The 24927-nt window shown below is 39.1% G+C and overlaps 3 protein-coding genes across 3 annotated transcripts; all 3 read right to left on the bottom strand.

Annotated features, from left to right (window-relative positions):
- Window positions 1-80: 80 nt before the first annotated feature.
- LOC116727627 (ras-related C3 botulinum toxin substrate 1-like) lies at window positions 81-7313 on the bottom strand. Its single transcript, XM_032575158.1, has 6 exons — window positions 7114-7313; window positions 5437-5508; window positions 5126-5243; window positions 4936-4998; window positions 3644-3803; window positions 81-1995 (listed from the first exon to the last, which is right to left on the bottom strand). Exons 1-6 carry the CDS (start codon window positions 7149-7151, stop codon window positions 1859-1861), a joined length of 588 nt encoding a protein of 195 aa, XP_032431049.1. The 5' UTR covers window positions 7152-7313; the 3' UTR covers window positions 81-1858.
- A 1498-nt stretch (window positions 7314-8811) lies between these two features.
- LOC116727630 (ras-related C3 botulinum toxin substrate 1-like) lies at window positions 8812-13955 on the bottom strand. The gene is made up of 6 exons (XM_032575162.1): window positions 13767-13955; window positions 12565-12636; window positions 12278-12395; window positions 11758-11820; window positions 11380-11530; window positions 8812-10118 (listed from the first exon to the last, which is right to left on the bottom strand). Exons 1-6 carry the CDS (start codon window positions 13799-13801, stop codon window positions 9991-9993), a joined length of 567 nt encoding a protein of 188 aa, XP_032431053.1. The 5' UTR covers window positions 13802-13955; the 3' UTR covers window positions 8812-9990.
- Window positions 13956-17635: 3680 nt separating this feature from the next.
- On the bottom strand, window positions 17636-23917 carry LOC116727628 (ras-related C3 botulinum toxin substrate 1-like). The gene is made up of 6 exons (XM_032575159.1): window positions 23608-23917; window positions 22409-22480; window positions 22167-22284; window positions 21666-21728; window positions 20627-20786; window positions 17636-19812 (listed from the first exon to the last, which is right to left on the bottom strand). Exons 1-6 carry the CDS (start codon window positions 23640-23642, stop codon window positions 19679-19681), a joined length of 582 nt encoding a protein of 193 aa, XP_032431050.1. The 5' UTR covers window positions 23643-23917; the 3' UTR covers window positions 17636-19678.
- Between the last annotated feature and the right edge of the window lie 1010 nt (window positions 23918-24927).

Genomic DNA, 24927 nt, shown 5'->3' with positions numbered 1-24927 from the left:
ATATAAGATAAAACAGACACATAAAAAAAACTACTGACCTGTTGAATGATCTTTATAACAAATTTAGACAAGAGGAAGTCTCAGATTTAAGATTTATTCAGCATCAGTGATATGATTACACTTCCATCAAAACTACATGAGAAATACTACAGAAAGCTAACAGATTATGTGATCAAAAAGGATCTAGTGAACATTATGTAAGGGCTTATTTTCAGAAGATTCCAATAAAAAACATGGGGAAAAAGAATGCTGCAAAAAAAAAAAAAAAATTCCACAAAAAACCGCTAGAGCTAAGACAGGAACCTTTATGAGCAAAAAAAATGAACATTAAGTTAACATTTATGTAAAGTTTAAAGTAAAGTTAGGCATTTTGTAGCCTAAATTTGAAAGCGGACTGGAAGTCTCCCCTCTTCAACGTAAGAAAGAAGAGAAAAGGAAAAGTTTAAAGTTTCAAAGCCACCTTAGTCAAATTTCACTGGCACCAGGAAAACACATTAGAAAAAGAAGAACACCTTGCTGTGGTCTGGATCTCCTGCCAATGAACCAGACGGCCTTGAAAACCTGTAGTCCTGATGCTCATCTCTTAGGCTGCTTACTGGGAAATTCCCAGCACAGCAGCTGGACAAACAGGGATTAAGGATAACTTGTGTGGAGCAGGGAGGGACTGGTTCCTCTGGCTCATGCTTTGGATGTTTGGACAGAATCCTGCCTTGGATTTGTATCTGACTGACACAAACAGGGAAGAAATGCTCCTTAGCATTTCCATGGGCCGAGTAACTGCACAATTTGACATATTAATGAATTTAAGTTTATTTGACGCACATCGACATAGGCAAACTGAACAGAACAGCGCTCCCATGTTTGCGTCATAGTGTCCGTAGCAACAGCTATCAAACCGCATATCAAAAATAAATGTGGTCGAAAAAACTCTCATTCGGTAAAGATTTTTGGCACTAGGATGACGTTTTCTCAATGGGAACACTTTTTTCACGTCACACCAGTCACACAATCAACAACAGGAAACAAGCTTTTCAGGTGTGACGAACAAAACAAATTTAGCAAAGAGTACAGTGCCAACAAAAACATTCATCATAAACAGATTTTCTGAGCACACGGAGCAAACGATTTTTTTTTTTGCTAGGTTGGCTCTGAGCCAAGAGCTTCTGGGTGTAGGGGTCGTCACAAGGGATTGATCAGCCAATCAGAACCAGCCGGAGGAAACATGTGGCCAATAAGAAAAAAAGGAAAATTTTATTCACAGGCGTTTGACTCATTGAGAGACGGGGAATACAGAGAAACTCTTCGTCACATGGAAGGTTTCAAACATGAAACCAATGAAAACACAGGCTCACCTCAGAGTTTAAAGCATTAATCACTGTTTTAATTTACAACCAAACATGGATAATGACTATTCATAAGAAAACAAAACAAGATAATCCTTCATATTCAGACATTATGACAGATATTCAGACACTACTAAGAGAAGAGATCACTTCAGTTCATAAAAACATTAAAGATTCATGAGACCGCTAATAGTATCCTTGGATATTCAAGGGACTTTGGGGGTGGAGGTAGTTAGTGAAGGTGAAAGGTCACATTTGGAGTCTCCTATGCTCCACACCAACCTGTTTATGAGATTTGCTCATAGCCCACGAACCCTGCAGACCCTTCCCAAGTCTTCTGAGAAAGGTCAGCGGGTGGAACCTAGAGTTAAAGCCACAGTAGCGATTGGGTTTTCAGAACATTATTGGTTGTTGCTTGTATATTTGCATTTGACGACTTTGTATTGAGACTGACTGTCTGAGAAGTGCTAGTTGATTGGCTGTGTATTCTTGTGACAGCGGCTCTGTGGATCTCACTATATCACGGCGCACTTCTTCTTGACCTTCTGGTTGGGAGCGGTCACAGAACACATCACCACCCTGACGGCTTCATCAAACACGGTCTTGAGGCCGCGCTGCGTCAGAGCCGAGCACTCCAGGTACTTCACCGCACCTGGTTTCAGGCAACAACAAGAAAAACATGTTCATTGTACGTCCACAATGCTTTATCCCTCTGTGTCAAATCAAGTTTTCAAATAACATGTGCATCTCAGTAAGTTTGAATATCAACACCAAAGAGTTGATCTACTTCAGTAACTCAGCTGAAGTTACTTAAAAAAACAAAAGTCTTTGCACATCACTCTCTAACACAAACCTGCAGCTGAGTTTCCATTAACCATCAAATTGCACAAACTGAAATTACAAAAATAAATTTGCTTAATGGAAACACAATCCGATTTCTAAAACATTGGTGCTAGGATGAGGTAGTTTTTCAGCTGAATACAAACAGATGTATTTTGCAAAACTGCAATAGAAACACTTTTTTTCCCATCACACGAGTCACGTGATCAACAGCCGGATGTTGCTACTGGCAAAGATGACAAAGAAGACGACAGGAAGTGGTAGCAAGATGGAGGTTTTTTTGTCTGTTTTCCCATCGTTCTCAACCCACAGCATCACACTGCAAGGACAAGTTGTGTCATTCCAGTGTGTTCAATCCACAGCTCTTCTGTAAAATGGCCAACTACCATTTTCCCAAAACGCTGCATATGGAGCCTCTCCCAAGCAGGCTTGTCACTCCAACGCCTGAATAAGATGCTGGCGTCTCCTCTGATTGGCTGACAGATGGTGGCTGAATTATGAACATGTCTCATGTAACGATTTGAATCCAACAAGCTTATTGTGATTTGAATGTCATTTCTTCTTTAACGGAAACACTACAACTGTGAAACTATCGTTTCTTCAACATTAACAGGATATGGACAAAGATTTGTGCAGATTTTTTATGGAAATGCAGCTGGTGTGTGGTGGAGTCCAGCCCAGTTCAAACTTTTACATTTGCTTCACGACCTTCTTAATTCTGCAGGAATTCCTGTTGCTCGTCCATTTTTGCCTGCTACATTTGAAACATTTTATTAATACGGTTGGACACAGAACTGTTCTGAGGCCGATGACTGTGTGCAGCAGAGGTGTTAGGTCAGACATCTTCCTCATGAATGTACAGGCCTTAGCATAACATTGCATTTGCATTTTCTGAGACACTAAATTTTGGGTTTTGGATTTTTACTAGGTAGGAATAATAAACATTTCAATAGTTCTGAGTAATAATCATCAAAATGAATTGAAATAAGTACATAAATTATACTGCAGTGAACACTGAAACTATACACACTTATTGTTTAAAATGAAATTATATGGCCCTAAATAAAAAATGTTCAATAAAATGTTATTTATGCATACGAATAAATCAAAGTCATTTATTCACTGACTCTTTTAAAGATTTTAACCTCTTCCAAAGAAATGGGACGGAAAGCAGACACAGGATGAAACCATGTGTGATGTCCAGGATGTCTGACAACATTCACATTATTTTCCGTCACCCTGGCAACTGCGTACGCATGTTTTATACTACAAACCGTCACACTGGATGAATATAACATGCCTGACAGTGTTCGCCTTCAAATCAGTTACATATTAATGCTGGATACAAACATTTTTATGAACTTAAAGTAACCAGTTAAAAAAAAAAACGTCACTCTAAGCTCGTATTTTAAATGTTAAACTGAACATGTGTTGGTGCATGTGTGGACTGGACGACTGACCTATTTCCTTGGTTAAGGCCAAACCCTGGGGGTAGGTGATGGGACAGAGGTCCTTCTCCTTCAGCTTTTCAAGCATGTCCTTGTCGTCCCTCAGGTCGGACTTGGTGCCCACCAGGATCATGGGGGTGTTGGGACAGTGGTGCTTCAGCTCCACACTCCACTGCAGGAAGAGCCGGCGGGACGTTAGCAGACCAACTGACATGACAGCAGCAGGATCTGTTGCCTTTCGTTCTTTAGGAATGTCTTATTAATATAGAACATTTCAGCAACAAGGCAGATCAAAGGGCTTCACATGATGAAAACATAACACCATAATCAAATGTACTTTCACCTAATATACATCAAATATATGAATGAATCAATGTTCTGGTAATTATTTATCGAATAAACTCTGAGCTGGTGGGTTTTGAGCCTTGATTCAAAGGAAAACTTTGGCTGTTTTTGAAGTTTTCTGGTAGTTTATTCCAGATTTGTGGTGCATAGAAGCTGAATGCTGTTTCTCCATGTTTAGTTCTGCTTCTGGAAATGCAGCGTAAACTAGAACCAGGTGTGGGGTGTACTGACTGCTGTTTTCTGACTGATCGCCGATTACTGCTCCTTAAGAACACTGACCTGCCAAGTCTGATTTTGGTAGATCAGTTTTTGGTCTGAAATGAAAGAAATGAAGTCGCTGAGTTGGTGACAGTGCGGTGACTATTGTTAAACATGCAGGCAGGACCTGGTGGGCCGATCAGTCAAACCATTCTGACAGATGAGCTGAAGAGGACAGTGGCTGATTTTTAGAGCTTTGCTCAGGAAGAAAAGATCGATGGATAATATCGGCTTCACATGTAAGTATCGGCCAATTACTGATTAAGGAAAAGACCTGAATGCTCTGGAAGGTCAATATGTAGTGACGTGCGGATCAATCCTAACCTCCCTGAGCTTTATTCTCTGAAATTGTTTCTCAAATCAGAAAAAATGATACTTCTGGCACTTCAGTTGTTTTAGATAAACGTATACCATTAACAAAAAACACAGTGGAAAGAAACTAAACTGTTGAGATTTTGTTGTTTGTAAAACCAGTGTGCTTACGATGTCTATGTTCAAAACATATATGAAAGGCATCTACTGCATTTGCAAATTCCACAAAAAACCTTTGATATGTCAAAATGTCACGTTATATGCATTTCTAATATCTTTAGGACTTCATTTATTCATTTAGGTAATTTCTGATAACATATAAGAATGCAAAGATAAAAGTAAATGCGTAACCAGCTCTGGTGTAACCAGTTGGCGTTGCAGGGTCTTACCTTGGTACGGACGTTTTCATAAGAAGCTGGACTGACCACTGAAAAGCAGACCAGGAACACATCCTAAGAAGCGAAATAAAGAATAAACTTATTTGCTTGTTTGTCCTCTCTTGCAGACATACAGTACAGACCAAAAGTTTGGACACAACTGTGTGTCCAAACTTTTGGTCTGTACTGTATGTAAACCCACCGTTTGAGGGTAGGACAGAGGTCTGAGTCTGTCGTAGTCCTCCTGTCCTGCTGTGTCCCACAGACCCAGGGACACTGGTTTCCCGTCCAGTAGCATACTGGCAGAATAATTATCAAATCTGAAGGGGAAGAGTTTTCAAAATGAAACCAACTTATCTCGGATGTGACGTTTCACCACATACAATGCAAAAACAATAAAAAAAGACATTAAAATCTGCACATTGTCTTTAATAATCCAGACTCTACGTTACTGTTGAATATGACCACATCTGGTCACTAGTTGGCGCTGTTTGTTTTCCGTGTGGTACTTACACTGTGGGGATGTATTCCCCTGGGAAGGCATTGGTGGTGTAGCTGATGAGCAGACATGTTTTACCCACAGCCCTGAGGAGGCAGAGAGAAGACAAGAAGACGAATTGTTCAATATGAAGCATACATTTAGATGATACAAACAAGAGTAGCACTAGCCTAGTTAAAACTAGCACCTTGTACTGCACTTCTCTTTGTCCAAAGGGTTTAGGTTGTTGAGAAACGATTGCTAAAACTCCAGACAATTTTAAAACAGCGCAGAAAACCAATATTATTGTTCACAACTTCTCCTTCTGTTTGCTGACTGGTCTGAGTCAAGAGGAGAGAGCCCAGACTGTGCTGGCAGCGAGACAGATTTTCGAGTGGCATTGCACAGGAATGCAATGGACAGACTAGCATAGCACAGCGCAAGAATAATCAATAGAAGGCTTCAAAACTCCAACATTTCTAGATTCGCCCTGAAAATAATTTCTGGCCTAGTGTTCAAATGTCTACAAGAGTTTCTTTCTGTTATAACCAGGATTTGTTATAATCTCTACCATCCACAAACTGGTACCAAACACCAATGAGGGGCTGTGAAAGACGGCAGATGACCTAGGAGGTAAGATCATGACCAAGATAGGAAAACATGGCCTCCGTCTTATGCCAGCGCTGTGTGATAAAGAAACATATTGTTGCTACGTCCAAAGTTTTACACGGTTAGCCAAAGGAAATGGCCTGGAAGTCCCACAGTGAGAGTGGGAAACAATCCAAAGTCAAGACTCTGTGTCCCACAGAGATTCTATGTACCCTCCTCCGTTTTTTGAGATTTGGTACCATCAGCGGTACCAAATCTCTGATGGTGCAGCAATTTATTTATAAATGGCGGTACCATTTATATCGCGATTTATAAATGATATTATCTAAATCGCAGTATATATATACACATATACATATGTATATAATGTATTTTGTTTATATATTACAAAAATGTAATATATACTTCCTCACAAGAAGCATGAAAATAACCTGATTATTGTTGTACACTTTCACTATTGTTTGCCGTAGGGAACAGTGACAGTAGCTGCAGCAGCACAGAGCCGACTGGACCTTTTGTCTGCCTGCTTCCTGTCTGAGTCCCGTCATTAAAGGCCGCTAGTCCTAAACAATAAGAGTAAGAAAAGTGAAGGTGTTTAAAATCTTTCTTTTGAAGTTGAATTTTTTTTTCTTATAAATAAAACTGTACAGTCGTCACGGAAAAGAGGCGACATGTTGTCTGTGCTGCAAACGTTGCTGCAGCTGATGTCACTAACCTAACCTGATAGAAAATATTTAAAGTATGTTTGTAAAGAGCCGCAGGTTATGGTGTCTATTAATGTTCAGCGAGTGAAAAAACCTGTTCCACCATGACTGTACGACATGAGGATAAACTGGTTTGGACTGGAGGAACAGTTTTCATGAGCGCTGCAGTTTAATTAGCCTTTTCTGTCTCTGACTCTTTTATGTCAGAAAACATTCAGAAATGACACTTTAATATCTAATAAGGAGAGAAAATACTACATTTTACACCAATATGAGCTTCTTTGTGATTATTATTATTATTATTATTATTAAAACGGCTTCTGTTGGCTATGTTTTTTTTGTTGTTGTTAAAATACATTATGATTTACAGGTGAGAAGGGAAAACTGAAAGTCACTTACCCATCCCCCACCACCACACACTTAATGGAGTTTTGCATCAGACGCAGCGAACAGGCCGCCTGGACAAAAGGTGGATGAGCAGGAGTCTGTCGTCCTAAAGGCGAAGCGACCGGAGGAAACGCTTCTGGAGAGACTCATCCATGCTCTGCTTCAGGAGGAGAGACGGCAGAGCCAATTATTGGACTTCCTCTCCTGTACCAGGAACAAACACCCCGGTGAATCTCTGGAATCTTGCTCAGGGCTTGTCTTTTGGCAAGAATTTCATTCATGCAGATGTCTGTATGTTCGCAGAGCAAAGCAAAATGTCTGACAAGCATTGAACTGTGATGCTCATCAAAGGGGCCGTGTCGTGTAAACTCAACGTTTTGGAGCTTTGCGGCATGTCATGATGTTATTCCTTCATCAAAAACACACCTGGAGTGTTGCCTTGATTCTTTCATCAGCATTTGAGAAATCCTTTAATCTCCATGGTGTGCAAAATGCCTGGGTGGACCTAGCGCTGCCTTTTTAGGACAAAGCTCCTCCTCTGAGCTGTGGTTTCCTAACTTCAGAGCTTCCGCCTCACAGAGCAGCTGTGACCTACAACGCCCCCATTCAGCTCCTTCAGACTAGCCAGCAGCCATTAGCAAACACCCGGTGGAACTGCTACATGTGCTGAGCTCGTGCTACCAGCTGCTTCTTAGTGCAAAAAAATGTAGTTAAAGGGTTAACAGAGGAGCCATGTTGTGATGACTTGTTGAAGGCGGAGTTTCAGAAAGAGCAGGAGCTTTTAAAGAGACAGAGGCCCAATTTCAAGGTGGTAAATTATAGAGTCAAAATTCTTTTAAGTCATGTTTGACATAACATTTGAAGGTTACATGCTTACTTAATTGTGTTATGAAATAGCATTATGTGCCTGGAAAACACATAATACAGCCCTTTTAAGAATGTGCTTTGATGAAGTCGGGTCTCCAGCAGGGCTGTTTTATCTTTGTAAAGATAAAACAGACCTAAAATAACAAAACTTTGATATTATTCTGTATTTGTTATGTACAAGTTCAGAATAACATCAAATCATGTTTGTTGATCCAGACACAAATAAAACCTTCTAAGATTTACACTCCGATGCTGTAAAAACGTGTTTCTTCCCTTCCTGATTTCTTATGTTTTTACATGTTTGTCCCACTTCAGTGTCTCAGAACATGAAACTAATTTAAATATTAGTACAAAGCAACACCAGCAAACACAGAATGCAGTTTTTAAATGAAAGTGTTTCTTTTATTAAGGGAGGGATAAAAAGGAAATCTGGGAAAAGGGCAAACAGTTTTTCACACCACTGTAAGTTATGTTGAGTGCAAACAACTGAAGAAAAAGATGAAATAGTCTATTATCTGAATATTTCTATCACCTACTGTATATTGGTTTAAATATTTCTCACCTTATATTATTATACTGATTTATTTTTCTGTTTGTTTTGTTTTTTTACACTTGTTTTCATGTTTTCAGACAAGATAACAGTTTTGTCTTTTGACTTTTGACCATCATATGATGGTCAACATAAGGCAAAGCGGTAGCCATGGTGACAATCTCCCTATGAAAACTGTAGGACGAGAGTTAGGTTGGTGAAAACTGTTCCCTTATGACAAAGTGGAAGCCAACGCTAAACCTCCAGAAGGTACTTTAAGATGCAGAAGTTTTTATTTATGTTCTTTGATTGTACAAAACTGCACAACACAACATTTTACATCTACAAAAACACATCAACCAACAGGCTGCACTTTAATACACTTTTATTATTCATAGTGTTATTCATAGTTTTGATGCCTTCAGTGTGAATCTACAATGTCAATAGTCATGAAAATAAAGGAAACTCATTGAATTAAAAGGTGTGTCCAAACTTTTGGTCTGTACTGTATATATATATATATATTTAGACATACCTCCACACACTCATACGCATTAGCCTCAATTTACATAAACACATTAGTTGCTATCCCTCACCCATATTTCTATATCTTGTAAAAATGACCTCCTCATATTTCCTTTTAAATTGTATTCAATTTTGACCTTGCTTTAACTCTTCATTTAACTAATAATTTAATTATTTAATAATTTTGCACCATGAATTTTGTAATTAATTCCCCACACCTCTGAACAACATGATAAATATAGCAAAATCAGAGAGTTATATAGAATATGAGATGATTTATTATACAGAATATGTCTAGTTTTTGCCAGGAACTGATATGTTTCTACATAGTTTAATCTGTAAATGTTTAATATGAAGTTTCCAGCTGATTTTGTCATCTATTATTACACCAAGAAACTTATTAACATAAACCTTTTCCAGAGTTACACCCTCTGTCTGAACTTGAATCTGAGTATTTTGAAACTGTTTAAAAAAAACAAACATGATTTTAGCCTTCTCCAAATTTAGTGTTAATTTACTATTGTCAAACTATTTCATTAATTCACTGATTTCTGAGGTAGGTTTTTACCGGAGACTAGAATATTTGTGTTGTCAGCAAATAACACAAACTTTAATACATTAGACACTTTGCTTATGTCGTTTATATACAAATTAAATAAAACTGGTCCCAGTACTGACCCTTGAGGTACTCCACACACAATCTCCAGACAATCAGATGCAATATCTCCCATCTTCATGAATTGTTGCCCAGTTTTCTTTCAGGTTCGACCTAACAGAAAACTGGAAGCAGGTTTTGTCACCATGTTTGATGGAAAAGAAATCACATCCTTAGTCAGTTTGACAGGAATAAGCAGGAGAAAAGGACGGCATTGTTTTTTACATTCAAATGAAATTTGACATCTTCTCTGTTTGTAAAGACGATGATTTTTTTTGTGGGAATTCTGACTCTTGGTCCACATGGATCTCCATCAGAGTATCTGGCACCTGCGTTTTTTCTGGACTTTGGGGGCCAGCAGGACCGTCCTGATGGCTTCATCAAACACAGTCTTGAGGCCGCGCTGCGTCAGGGCGGAGCACTCCAGGTACTTCGCTGCACCTGGTTTCAGCACACGCAGGAAAAATTTGTAATCGTATCTATTTTTTTGTATATAAATGCAAATTTTCTAAATAGATATGGACTTTCAGTTTTTTTGAGTTCCCAGTTCTCTGATGACAAGTTCAAATCAAATAAAAGTATAACATTTATACAGTGCTGCAGCAATAAAAAACGCGTCACAATATGAGATTTTTAAGCAATTCACTGATATTATTAGGGCTACACAATATTTCTCAAATATTCATACCACATTGGAGTGCAATAATTATGCAATAACAATTATCCAAGTGTTCTGAACCTTTTTTTGACAGTGTCACAACAGACATATTTGACATGGACTAAAATGTTAAAAGTCACAGAGTGATGGAAGAACAGATGAGAGAGGAAAGAAAAAATAGGCAATATTTACCAATATTAAAAGAAAAGTTCTAAAACCTCAAACACTCAAATCTATTACTGATTAGAATAGTAAATAAATAGAATGAGGACAAATGTCATGGCTGTGTTTGAGTCGCTCTATGATTTGCTTTTATTGTTTTGGATTAATGTTTGTTTTAAAAGTTTCTCCTTCAATGGGATCTCTTGATAAAAATAAAGCTATAATTACAAATTTGTTATTTGCATTAAAAAATTACCACTAATCTAACTTTCCTCAGAAAATGTAGTCCAAAGTGAGGCCAGGGGCCGCTTGTGGCCCTTGCAGTTCGAGAATGATATAAATCTGTTTTTTAATTGGGGTAAAATTATTACCGACGTAATTTTCCTCATGATGGGAAATATTAATTACAACACAAACTTTGTTAGCTTTTTTTACAACCAAACATTTCTAATAAGTAGGACCACACTCACACACGCACCCCTACACACACACACACCCACACATCTATATGAAATGCCAACTTTGCTCCACCCAAATCAGCTTTTATTTCATGTATTAAACTTTGCTAAATATGTCAATGGTTTTGAAATAAAGTGACCCGAATCCCATTTTTATAACTGACAATAAAATTGTTCAACTGAGCCTAAAACAGTAAAAAAAAAAAAAAAACTAGGTACCTTTCTTTTAATACAGCAAATGTGCAAAATCCTTTGAAAGTTTTGGATAAAAAATGAATAACATTCCTTTTCATTCCTTTTCAAAAAAACAAAAGAAAACAATTGGACTTTTCTATTTTTGCTATTTGTTTTTTTTTCTGGCCCGTTAGTACTCCTGTAGCGCCCAGATACATTTAAACAGAAAACAGGAGGACCAAAAACTGACCGATTTCTTTAGCCATGGCAAAGCCCTGCACAGTGGTGATTGGAGTCAGTTTCTTCTCCTCCAGAGCTTCACTGTCATTCCTCAGGTCCACCTTGGTGCCCACCAGGACTATCGGGGTCGTAGGGCAGTGGTGTTGCAGCTCTTTGATCCACTGCGGAAGGAAAGCAGGTTGTAAATAGCTCTGAAAGAATAAAAAAATGTCCGTCCAACCTTTGGTATCTTACATGTTTTTCTTACGTCTAAAACCAAATATAGAAACAGAAATTAACTTTATTTCTTAAGCAGACGTTGGGTTGCGTCAACGACGGCCCTGTTTTCTACGTAGTGGTGAGCAGATGTGAACCGCTGGCCTTGTTGCTGAGAGCAGGCTGTTCTTACCCTGGCACGGACATTCTCGAAGGAAGGCGGACCGACGAGAGAAAAGCAAAGCAGAAACACGTCCTGAGAGAGAAGGAAGCAAAATAAAAAATATTCATAAAAATCTATTAACACAAACGTTTTACAGTTCAATATAAATTATTGAAAACTCTGTTGGACTTGCATTGAATGCAAGTATTCATGTTAAGGCTCTTTAACATTTTTTGTTTTTTACTTTAACATGTTTTTTGGACAACATGTGCTACAAAGCAGCACGTACTGTGTTAGAAAAGAAAGTGTTAGGAAAAGTGGTGCTTGAGTTTATTTGGTAATCGTGTTGTTTAGCTTCTGTAGCCAAAGGTTCAGATTGGTCCCCGCCCTCGACCACCACCCATCCCACCACCGATTGTCTTGCTGACGTTATCGGTTAATCAAATGTCATAAACTTTAATCTGATAAACCACTATTTGACAATCGATTATTTGCTTGCATTCCTTGTCACAACAACTAGTGTGAGCAGACGTACTGAACATACACCCACCGTCTGAGGGTAGGACAGAGGTCTGAGTCTGTCATAGTCCTCCTGTCCTGCCGTGTCCCACAGACACAGGGCCACTGGATTCTCGTCCACCATTACATTGGCAGAATAACTATCGAACCTGGAGGAAAACAGCAAAACGTTAGCGTTCAGAGCAAACTGTCTTTGACATAGTGTTCCACTTATTCTCTTATACTATATCTCTGTATTTTTAAACTTCACCCAGCTCTCTATTGAATAGGACCAGATCTGATCAGAAGTTGTCGTGGTTGGTGCTGTGTAGGACTTACACTGTGGGGATGTATTCTCCAGGGAAGGCATTGGATGTATAGCTGATGAGCATGCATGTTTTACCCACAGACCTGAGGAGAGAAATAAGACAATAATTAGAGATATATTTCAATAAGAGTGTCCTCTAATGATGACCGGCCATTCTGAACTAGTACTGTACATGTTCGTCTGAATAATACCCAATGGGTTATACTGGTCACATAGATTTATCAGCTCATATTTAATTCTTCAGGTGAGGAAAAAAATGACTGTAATTCTCTGGTTTTTCCGCCTTTCATTAGGAGTCTGTTCTCCTTGGTGAGTGAGAAGGATAACCACTCTGACCTCTCAAGGAGGGAAGGTTCTGATTTGGCCTTTTTCCACTAGTAGTAACTACTCTGTACAGCTTGACTCGTCTGTCTGCAGTTAGAGGGTTTATAGGTTACATAGTCACTGCTGCGTCTCCAGTCCAGTCTGTTGTCCAGATTTCTGTTCTACAGAGTTACTCATTTATATCAAGAAATAGTAAGTAAGTAAAGTTTATTTATAAAGCACTTTTCACAGACGTAAAATCACAAAGCGCTGTTCAACAGAAATCAACCTAAAAGTCATACGAAACATAAAACCAACAGAGGAAACACAATAAAATCACGAGATAAAAGCCTGGGAAAATAAAAAAAATGTTTTTAGTTGCTTTTTAAAACCTCCACAGAGTCAGCAAAGCTGCAAGGGCCAGCTGTTCCACAGCCGTGGGGCCACCGACTGAAAGGCCCGGGCCCCTTACGTTTTTAACCGTGTTTGTGGAACAACCAAAAGATTCAGCCATTCAGAACGAAGACCAGGAGCAGCAGAATATTTAGTTAAAAAGCTGGCAAAGATAATCAGGAGCCTGGCCGTGTAATGCTCTGTATGTCAGCACAAGTACTTTAAAACAAATTCTAAAATCAATTTATCATATGATTAAAATATTCAGGCAAAACAGTTACAATATTGACTCAAAGTAAAACTATGAGAAGGTCAGAACTTCAACTGCCCAAGCTGAAGAACATGCAAGAATTTTCCTTCAAGTCTTCTTGTTTACAAAGACTAGAAATGTTTTTGGTTTGCATCCATGCAAACATGCTGAATTTAATCACTAATAATGTTTCAAATAGAACATTAACTTTGAGTCTAGCTCACACTTTGAAATACTCAATAAAGTGAGAATAAAAATCTAACTTACCCATCTCCCACCACCACACACTTAATGTTATTCATCGTGAATTAGCCTGGACAAATGACCAGGAGGTAAAGTAAACCAGAGTCCTTGTGTTGTCTGAAGTGAACAACAGACTAAATTAACTGTTGTGGAGTTTCTGGTTTCTATTTTGTTACAGGAACGATCAGGACTTCCTCTTGATTTACCGCCAACAGCAGCCTGAGAAATCTCTGGAATTCTGACCAGGTGTTGCTGCTGGTAAAGGTGACAGTGAGTTTGGGATTTTCATTAGTTGTCAGTTCCGATCAACAATATATGAATATATAAACGTGAGAGATTTATTACTAAGATCAACAAATGTGGCCCAATGTTTGATCAGACACCATGATGTGAACATGTTGATTCTGTGTGGCAAATAATTTAATTTTTCATTGTTTTCCATCATAATACAATTTTCTTAATCCAGTCTAGATTTTATGATAGGTTAGTTTTTAGTAACTGATTACTGGGGGAGTTACCAGTAATCAGTTACTCCCCCAGTAACTGGGGGCGGTAGGGTAACTTATTACTCCCCTAGTTACAACAACCTGGATGTATTCTCCAGGGAAGGCATTGGATGTGTAGCTGATGAACACACATGTTTTACCCACAGTCCTGAGGGGAGAAATAAGACAATAAGTAAAGTTATAACTCAATAAGTGTGTTCTCTAATGATGACTGACCATTCTGATGCAGTACTTAATGTTGGGAGCTGGGGTTTAGGTTTCTGTGGAGTTTAGCTCTAGCTCTTTTAGTTATCAACCAGAGGGAGCCAGGAGACTGTTGCTCATCGGAGGGCGGGTTCCCCGTCATGATCACACACACCTGCAAGTCATCAGTCTCATCAGCCTGAGGATAAAGGGAGCTGTCGCTTCTGTGCCTGAGTGTTTGCCTTTCATGGTACTCTGTACCCCTCTGAGTTTGTGTTCTGTAGCCCTCTGAGTTCCTGGATTCAGTTACTTACCCTTATGGTTTCCTTGTAGGTACTCTCTGTGGTGCCCAGGATGTTACCCTTTGTGCTGCCTGAGTTTCTCCACACAACTTCAAGATCTCCTTTAAAGATTTCCTGGTTCGACTTCCACAACTGGTGACTTACCGCTCCATTCCTTCCAAATCTGTGCAGCTTACCTGTCTGCCCTCCAATGCAGTCACCAACCTGCGGCCTCCACCATTGGTCCCTGAACTTCCTGGTTTCTGGACTATACCTTCCTGGACCTGCAACCCCACAAGAACCCCACCTCCAGTGACCACTCAGTCTTCAACCCCTCCCTGGCGGATTCAGCTCCATCTTACCATTATTCATCTGTTACTCACCTCTCATCTCCCTTGTCTTCAGAGTTCCTGATTTCCCAGCCTCTCCGACTCCCAGACAAAGAACGCACATTCACCTCTCTCATTGTTTCAATAAACTTTATTTAACTGATTTTTCTCCGTCTCCTCAGTGTGTTCTGCATGTGGGTTAAACAATTAGTACCTAATCGACAGAACACACATAACACTCACTGAACAGAACTCCCTCATTCAATGCCACGATACATTGCTGAGAACTCTCTGATCAACAAGACCGACCCAATCAACGTTTGGCTCATCTAACTAATTTCTTACAAAGAAATTTCCAACAGGCTCCTGCTCCAGTCCAGGTTTCCGCTCCCCTGCTTCTCTCTGCCTCTTCTGACATCCGACCTCATACTCCGGAAACATACTAAGGTGATGTAAATCGATGTGGAGGTTTTCTGTTTCGGTGCTCCCTGACCTTTAATCACTCTCCCCAGAGCTTCTCTCATGATGGTTCCAAGACAGAATATGTAATTTCCCTGTTATCAGGAAGAGCCCTGGAGTGGCTTGTTAAGGGATTTAAGAACCCATTAAATTTCAGCTGCTCTTCTGAAGATTTTCTAGCCGAATTCAAACAAACCTTTAGCCAGGAATCATATCATGCTTTTATATCTTGTTATCTCTGGACTTTAAAACAGGGTCAAGAACAGTTGCAGATTTTGCCATTGGCTTCAGAATTAGAGCTTCAGGTTGGAACTCCTCTGCATTAAAACCTGAACTCTTTCATGCTATTAAGGACAAACTGGCAACTCTAAATGAGCCCAGAACTCTGAACAAATTCATCACTTGGACAACCATTTGAGAGAAATAAATAAGAGTCCAATGATGAAATGGTCAACTTCATCTGAAGCATTTAATCTTTTTCCTCTTCTCAGAACCAGAACAAACCTGAACCCATGCAGATCAGCAGAAGCAACCTTACTCCAGAAGAAAGAAAGAAACCAATATATTCCAACCTCTGTCTTTACTGTGGCTCCCCGGGTCATTACATTGCGGTCTGCCCAGTCCGGCCAAAAGCCGGGGCCCACCAGTAGACTTGGGGAGGCTGGCGGGCCACCTTAAAAGAAACGAACAATCACTTCCTTGACTTCTTCTTCTTGCCACTCTGTTTCAAAAATGACTCACTCAGTCTGTCAGTTGTTGTTGATTCTGGTTGTGAACATAATCTGATTGATTCTGCTCTAGTCCAAGTCCTCCATCGAAACAGTCCAACTACCCACACCGCTCGGAGTCACTGCTCTAGACGGTTGGGCACTGCTGCAGATCACTCACATGACCAAACCTTTACAATTACGAATATCAGGGAACCACAGTGAAAACACCTTTTACATATCTGGACCAATGCTGTCACCTCCCTCAATCGCACCTCAGAACAGAAAGATGAAACTTTTAATACCCCTTAACTGCATCTTGACCAAAAATGAAGCCGATTGGTCAAAATCCCAAGGAGGAGTTTGTTAAAGTTCAAAGTGTGTAAAAGTGAAAAATGGCCAAAATTTGCCCTTTGACTCAAAATGGCTGCCTCCCTGTACATCCAAGAGGCTTTTTGTCCTGATTTGGGGGGAGGGATCTACCTATATACCGAATTTGAGATCTCTACGATCTGCAGTTTGTCCTATCTGGCATTAGGGGGCGCTGTAGAGCAGTTTGGCCAGGCCCACTTGCGGTTCCACTGGAATCCCAAGATTTTAGTTGGGGGACAATTTTGGTTGAAGTTTGCCGAGTCTTTGAATATGTCGGAAAAATAAGAAATCCTGTGATTACAATAGGCCTTCACATCGCTTTGCTGCTTGGACCTCATTAAGGATAGAAAGGAAAAGAGACGGGACGTCACAAAGGAAGAATGGAAAGAAAATGAGGCAGGACACAAGGATGGAAGGACAGAACCTGCAACCTGAAACTGTATTATTAATGTATAACTCAATTTAGAAAGAAAGATAACATTTCTTTTCCACAGAATTGCTTTTATATCAAGAAATGATCAAATTATTAAAATGTTCAGGCAAAACAGTAACAATATTGACTCGAAGTAAAACTATGAGAAGCTTAGAACTCCAACTGCCTAAGCTGAAAAAAAAACAGAAATTTTCCTACGAGTCTTCTTGTTTGCAAAGAGTAGAAATGTATAGCATGTTTACTTTAAATCTAATCTATCTAATCTATTTTGTTACAGGAACAATCAGGACTTCCTCTTGATTTACCGCCAACAACAGCCTGAGAAATCTCTGGAATTCTGACCAGGAGTTGCTGCTGGTAAAGGTGAGTAACTAAGCTGTTTATTTTGATTGTGATAATAAAGAGGTTTCATTTTAGGGAGCACTTGCCAGATCAAATCAAAGTTTATATGAATATATTTTGAAACTTCGACCAAAAAGATTTTTGTTTTCCTATAAAGAACGGTTTACACCATACTGCCTCTACAAGCTGGTAATGCTTTTACTAGCAGGATTCGATATGGATGTGATATCAACATTCTTTAGAAGAATCCTGTAATATTTTCACAAAACACAGACCCAAGGGAGCTTTGGAAATGCTTTATTTGCTTTAAAAAACACAACACTACAAAAAGATACTGCTGTATTGAAAACGATTACAAAGTGTCCAGAATTCATGGCTCTTCAGAATTCATGGCTCTTCAGAGTACCTGTGCTGGTTTAGTTTTTCTCGTATCAAGTTGGGCAGCCTCTGATTCATTCAGCATTAGGCATGGGCCGGTTACAGATTAGAAAAATCGAGTAAAACATGTTCCTATTGAGCCATTCTTCCAGTGACAGTGAAGTCCTTTTTGTTAAGTGATTGTAACCAGAGTTTTCTTTGGCGAAATGGAACAGAATAGCGTTGCCCCCTCCCCAACGTGTTGCTGTGCTGTTAGGTTAGCTGGCAGGAAAAAGGAACCCAGTTGAGCTGGAACCACAGGTGGCGCTAATGAGCACCTTTATGAAGCCAACGTTGCTTTAAAACACAGTTTGGATCCACAAGCTAGTCAGCAGACAATCACACTGACCAGCTTGTTTTTGCTCCCACTATTACTGAAGAGCAGCTGGGATGAAGCTAGAAAAATTTTGCTTTCGACTCAATTTCTGCTCAAAGTCTGATTAGTATTGTAGTGCAACATCTTGGATAGAATAAAACAGCTTTGTTGTCGTATGTAATTTTTGTTTGCGACAAGATGAGTCATTTGAATCAGTCTGAGAATTTCCAACCAACCCATGTCTAATTTTTGTGCAACATTAAATCTCTAACACTGATTGAGCTCCACCCTTCAGATATTACAACACTGACTCACTTCAGAAACTTGGAATAAAGCGTGAAAAACCACAAACCTTCATAACAACATAAATATGTTCTGAAAAAAAAAAAAAAAGATAAATGCAGTGAATGCAACTAAAATACTGTCCTCCAGGAGTTGGACTCCTTTTCCTTCTGTCAGTTTTAACGGGCTAGGCGTGAGGTTGCCATGTCCTACACATGTTGAAATTAGGGGTGCACCAATAAACTCATTTTTCCTCACATATTTCCTCAATCTTTGAGAAATTGGCCGATACTCGGATGAGAAACCGATCTTATTTGCCTCCGCGAAAAAAAATCAGCTGATTTTCAGACCTGTATATTTTTAACGACTTTTCAGACGATTGACAAATTGCCATCTGTCAAAACTGGAATCGGCAGTTCAAGCTTCTTAAAGATCGGCGAGAAAATCGGTGCGACTCCAAGTGAGAAAAACAAACATTAAAACAACAATATGATCAGCAATCTGGGTTTCTGCAACCTCCATCTAAATGAAGTCATGTAAACAAACCAGTCTGTCAAGCACAACTAGCAAATCAAGTGACATTTAAAATAAAAATGTGTCTAAAAACATTTTTGCATAAAGTAAAATTCAGTAAAGGCAGCAGGAATCTTAGTGTTCAGGGCAAAGTGAAGCACTGGACCTTCTGTAAAAATCTAGTAATATGACAAATCCACATTCAAGTAGTGTTTCTTCATTGCATATGACAAAAATACATGAATATTTTTCATAAAATTTTCAATCGTATAGCTTACCCTCATCCTGAGGGCTTTTCAAAATTTACCATGTACTAATGAATCTGAAAGAGCCAGATGTAAGCAACCACACGAACATCTGGATCCACTCATTAAAAAAAAAGAAAAAAGCTTCACTTAGATCTATGAAGATCTTTCAGATGGAAGTCAGACATACGACATCTCAGGGCCATTGGAGATAGGAACATTTTTTTTTTTTTTTTAAGAAGTGCATTTCTACCAACAACTTGGAAATTTCAAGATTCATCTCAAAAATCCTCTAGAAAAAAATGTGGACATTTCTGAGTTTCAAAGGTCGATAATGTTCGACCTTTGAAACTCAGAAACTTCCGTGTTTTTTTCCAGAAAATTTCTGAGATTAATCTCAAAATTAAGGGTGGAAATTTACTCTTTTTTTTTGTTTTGTTTTTCTATGTACAAAATGCTCTGATCCGGCGTGGTAGAAAAGCTAGCTGTGGGAACCCGTGTGCTGTTTTTCCCTCATCCTGGCCGTGTGTTCTGATCCGGACGGGTCTTCCTTACAGTACGGTGCACTTCCTCCGCCTGGGCTTCTTGGTGGGCTGGGGGCACAGGACCGCCCTGATGGCTTCATCGAACACCGTCTTAAGGCCGCGCTGCGTCAGAGCGGAGCACTCCAGGTACTTCACTGCACCTGGTTTCAAACAGCGTCACAATCCAACTATTAACATATTTCTCATATTGGTAGAGGAAAAAGACGACATTCATAAAAACTGCTGGAAGAGCAGCGAGCTGCACAGATCTATAAGCCTGTTGCAGAAACTAAAGTTGCTGGATGATAAATAGTACTGGTAATTATTACAATAAATGATAATATTGTTATTTTGTGGCCATTTTCAAGTAATATGTTGATAATGGAAGAATAAAGCAAAGTTTTCCCTCTCAAATACTAATAAACTTTAGTTTGGTAAAGAACATGTAACACTGGACCTGGAAGATATTTAAAATATCTAAAGTAAAACACAGCAGCCAAAACAACAAAATAAAAACTTATATACAACCAAAACCGCAAATAAAATGGATTATGAAGCCTCTAAATATAAATGCCCTTCAAAAAAATATTCATCATCAGGATGGGAATGATCAAGCTCATTTTAATTTATCTTGTGATTAATTGATCAACTGCTTGTTGCAAAATGTTTACAGGATTAAATTAAATGAATTTTGTGTCTCTGAAGTGTGTGTGTGTGTCATCCTGAATAGTTCATGTGTATTGGGGTCAAAGGTGTGGAATTTACAGAGTTTTATTGCATTAGTACTGAGTAAGTTACTTTAAGCATCCAGCATACTGAGATGAGTAAATCATCGGTGCAGACAATGCCAAAAGTAATCACGTTACTTATGGGTCATTGATGCAAATCTGACTCAAACGTTGAGCAAATGCTGGCTCAGCAGTGACAAATATGATAGTAAAAATTGATCTGGGCATGCGTGAAACTAAAACTGACTTATTTCCTTAGCCATGGCCAAGCCCTGTGGATAGATGATGGGGGAGAGTTTCTTCTCCTTCAGCTTTTCAATGGTGTCCTTGTCATCCCTCAAGTCCAACTTGGTGCCCACCAGGATGATTGGCGTCTTGGGGCAGTGGTGTCTGACCTCTGGATACCACTGCAGGACAACACAGGCCATCACTTGCAGACACAGGACGTATGAGGGTGCTCCACTGTTCGATTAATGCCAAACACACGTCTGTTCATTATTACCAATATTCCCTTAAAATATCAATTTACCGTCTCATGCGAGACTCTATGCTTCTCATCAGGGGTGCACTGATAAGTTGATTTCCTTAATTTTGCCCGATTGGCCGATATTTGCAACATTCGTCTATATTCTGCTAATGTCGGAAAAACACAGTTTTGCAATTGTGGTGTTTCCACTAAATAAGAAATTAAATTAAAATCACACGTGAGTAAGTTTCTTCACGCGACAAGTTATTAAAAATCACAGCAGCGACGGACGTAAACAAACATATTCATAATTCAGACATCACTTCCTGTCGTCTTCTTTGATGTTTTCACCAGTAGTAACATCTGGTAGATGATCACATGAAGCAGGAAACAGTTTTTCCATTGCAGTTTTGCAAAACACATCTATTTCAATAGGGCTGAAAAACCACCTCATCCTTCCACAAAACCTTTTTATAGAAAAATGTGTTGTTTTCTTTTTTAAATTTGAGTTTTCATCAAGCTGACTTTATTTTCATAATTCCAATTTACGCAATGTTATGTTCAATGGAAACGCACTGTCCCCCTTTATGCTGCTGTGAGAGAGGGCTGACTGACAGAGCCACCCACATATGTGAAGTTAATAATAGTCACCCAAATGTTGCTAACTTAGCATCTTTTGAGATCCAAAAATAAATTGGTGACGCCCAAAATCGGAATCGGCAGGTCTGGCTTCTTAAAGATCATCGATCTTTAAGAAAACTGCAATCGGTGCAGCCCTAGATCCATAACGCAACACGGTTATAACACGGGCTCCTCTTACCTTGGCCCGGACGTTTTCAAAGGAAGCTGGACTGACGAGTGAGAAGCAAATAAGAAAAACGTCCTGGAAAGAGAAAAAAAAAAAAAAGAAGGTAAAAATCAGTGGGTTAAAAAAAAAACTTGATCTAAAAAAAGTCACTGGAAGTATTCATACCTTAGCGCGAGAAATCATGTTGTTAATTGAGTTAGAGTACATAGAGTAGAATGATGATGACATAACACTAATCAGGACTCATTATATTGGTCAAATACAGAGTGACTGTCTTTCTCTCTTGCACAAAGACCATTTTGTTGTGAAGACAAACAGCGTAAACAAGAGCTGCTAGTTACTGCATCTTACTGTCCTCCAGACTCTGTATATTCTTCACTGTACTTGTCTGAGAGGGAGATTGTTTTGTTTTGTTAAATAACTCAGAGTGAAGACAGTGTTTGCGCTGGCAGCGACCAGCTAATTCAGATCTGTCCAGGACAATGGACATAGATGAGTTGTGTGTACGCTCACTGTCTGAGGGTAGGACAGCGGCCTCAGCCGGTCGTAGTCCTCCTGTCCTGCTGTGTCCCACAGACCCAGGTTCACTGGTTTCCCGTCCACCATCACATTAGCGGAGTAGTTGTCGAATCTGCAAGGAATATCGAAAAAAATGAGCTTTCCAAGGACATTTCTGCTGACCAGAAGTTTACTCTTTAACACATTTTATGTCCATCACATTAAGAATGACCAGAGCAGCAGAGTGTGGGACTTACACCGTGGGGATGTATTCTCCTGGGAAGGCGTTGGTGGTGTAGCTGATGAGCAGACATGTTTTACCCACAGCCCTGAAGAGCCAGAGAGAGAGAGAGAGAGAGAGAGAGCTACAGTAAGAACAGTGGATTTCATAAGCAGCGAAAAGTATTTCTAATTCAGCCTCCAACGTTCACCACGCTGTTATCACAAAGTGAGGAAATATATTTACAGAGGAATCAGCAGGTCACATCAGAAGTCAGAGATTAGGAATTGGGAAACAAAACTTGGATTGGTGCTCCAGTCCAGGTTAGGACTGGAACTGACCATTATTTTTAGTGATGGACGATTCTGACCATCAATCGGATTAAAACAAATGGGACATTCGGCTGAGTTTTCATTTAACCACCTAAGCCTTTTCTATTACACAATATTAGAAATGTGTTAAAATATAAAAAAAAATGTTTTTCTTAAATGCAAAATGTAATTTTTTTTTGTCGTTTTGGCTTAATGCTCTCAGTGTGTTGGTCTTTTAGGAAACGGACCCAAACCTACCTATAATAATAAATACTATTTAAAATAATTGATTTTGACATGATTCTAACATCTCTTCGTTTTGTTATTGCTGTGGTTATTAGTGCAGTTCATTTTTTTTAATAGTGAAATGCATTTAAAGTAATAAATATGACTTCCTGCCCATTATCGGACACCTATGCTAACCGCTAAACAGTCAGAACAATGTTCAAAAACTCAGAAATGTTTTCATGGCACCATCTAAAAACTAAATAAATTGGCAATATAAATTATCTCAGAATTTCAGCTTAAGAAAAGATTACATGCTTTTAACCTACAAACGTGATATTGGATAGATTTAAAAGTTCCTTTCATACTCAGGTGCCATGAATCGTTTGGACATTCAGCTTTTATTTTTTTAAATGTTACGAGTCGCCCACCTTTACTTAAAGTGGATGCAACTCAAACGTTAAGAGTATACTTTATATATCTATAAACTTAAAAGGTATAAAGTAAATCTGTGACCCAGCTGGAGGGACAGCAGCCACCATAGCAGCTGTCGCTCTATCTGGGACGGTTAGCCGCTAGCCAACTGTTGCTAACTGGGTCAAACCAAAGTCCACATTTTTCAAGCTTTAATTCTACAACTCTACGATTCAAACTCTGACATTTGAGGCTAGAATGGGAATAAAGATGTGAATTAACTCACCCGTCTCCCACCACCACACACTTAATGGCCTGCATCGATCCCAGTTAGCTGGTCAGGCTAACAGCAGCTAAACTAAAGCAGTCTGCTTGTGCTGCCTAAAAGTGCAGCGAAAAGAGAGAGAATAACTGGGAAGTGATTTATAAAAATTCTACATAGAACGAACTATCTGACTGTCCGTGTCTGGGTCAGGAGCAACACCCCCAGTGAAACTTCAGAGACGTAAAAAAAAAACACAGACAACACCCAGAAGTGAAAAAAAATCGAAGCAAGATTGAAGGAAAAATACGCCCACGGTTTGATTTGGAAACTGTGGATCCCTGGAAGTCTCATCTGGTCAGAGCAGAACAATGGTCAACGCCCGCCCTCTACTGGTTATTACTATGTGTGACACACAGCGATGGTCAGTTCTCAGAACACTGGCATTGTTTTTCTTTATCCTCAAAACCAAAAGAGTATACCCAAGTATGGCAAGCCACAAAATATACAGTTGAAATCCTTAAATGATAAACAAACAAACAAACAAACAAACAAACAAGCGAATAAAAAGACAAACAAACAAAGATAAACACATCTAAATACACACCTTTAATCTACTTAATGGTTTAACGTGACAATCCAGTGGAGTCTTACATTATATGTAAATGTTTATCAACAAAAAACTTGAAGTTATATTAACTTATAATGGACAAACATGTTTAAAACGTTAATATGCAGTGAATGTGTTTGTCCAATTTCTGTTTGGAATTAAAATATTGTTTGCTGTTGGTCTTTAATTCTTAAACATATTACATACTACATATGAAGCTGAGCCTCGCTGTCCAAATTTCACGATTCTCATTAAATTTCATTGACTTACTTGTTAATTTCATTAATTTTTGTATACATATAATTAACCTCATAATAACATATAATCGGGGATACATGTTCTCTAAGTAGAATTCATATTTTGCACTTTGTTTAATGACTATTGTAAAAGTTCATCAGAACTTGAATACGAAAATGCCATTTAACATTTAAACACTAGAGGGCAATATTGTCCTTTTCTGTCGAAGACTAGAAATGATCCATTTTTTTTGCTCTCGGATTAGTAACATAAACCGTAAACATGTATCTGCGCTTCTTTCTGTAACTTTTCTAGCTGTGGTTTTGTTTTACGCTGGCTCTGCAGCGTCATCAATTATTCTCTGTCTCCGTGGTAACGACCTTTTTTACACATGCGTCCTCTGTGTCACTCGCGGATTGAGTTTTCTCCTCCTACAAACAGCGCATTAGGAGGACAAACCCCAACATTAGAAGCTGGAGAGAGAGAGAGAGAGAGAG

This window comes from Xiphophorus hellerii, chromosome 10, assembly GCF_003331165.1.
Source record: "Xiphophorus hellerii strain 12219 chromosome 10, Xiphophorus_hellerii-4.1, whole genome shotgun sequence".
NCBI classification, from domain to species: domain Eukaryota; kingdom Metazoa; phylum Chordata; class Actinopteri; order Cyprinodontiformes; family Poeciliidae; genus Xiphophorus; species Xiphophorus hellerii.
Note: the sequence above shows the minus strand (reverse complement) of the source record. Positions and strands in the feature narration are given on the sequence as shown.

Coding starts and splice junctions, on each gene's coding strand:
- LOC116727630 (XM_032575162.1), bottom strand. CDS start 13,801: ATGAATAACATTAAGTGTGTGGTGGTGGGAGATGG. Junction 12,396..12,564: donor GGAGAATACATCCCCACAGT/GTAAGTCCTACA, acceptor GTTTTCCTCCAG/GTTCGATAGTTATTCTGCCA. Junction 10,119..11,379: donor TGCCATGGCTAAAGAAATCG/GTCAGTTTTTGG, acceptor TGCTGAAACCAG/GTGCAGCGAAGTACCTGGAG.
- LOC116727627 (XM_032575158.1), bottom strand. CDS start 7,151: ATGCAAAACTCCATTAAGTGTGTGGTGGTGGGGGATGG. Junction 5,509..7,113: donor TGTGTGGTGGTGGGGGATGG/GTAAGTGACTTT, acceptor CTGCCTCCTCAG/GGCTGTGGGTAAAACATGTC. Junction 3,804..4,935: donor ATGAAAACGTCCGTACCAAG/GTAAGACCCTGC, acceptor CTCTTCCTGCAG/TGGAGTGTGGAGCTGAAGCA.
- LOC116727628 (XM_032575159.1), bottom strand. CDS start 23,642: ATGCAGGCCATTAAGTGTGTGGTGGTGGGAGACGG. Junction 22,285..22,408: donor GGAGAATACATCCCCACGGT/GTAAGTCCCACA, acceptor TATTCCTTGCAG/ATTCGACAACTACTCCGCTA. Junction 20,787..21,665: donor TTGAAAACGTCCGGGCCAAG/GTAAGAGGAGCC, acceptor GTTGTCCTGCAG/TGGTATCCAGAGGTCAGACA.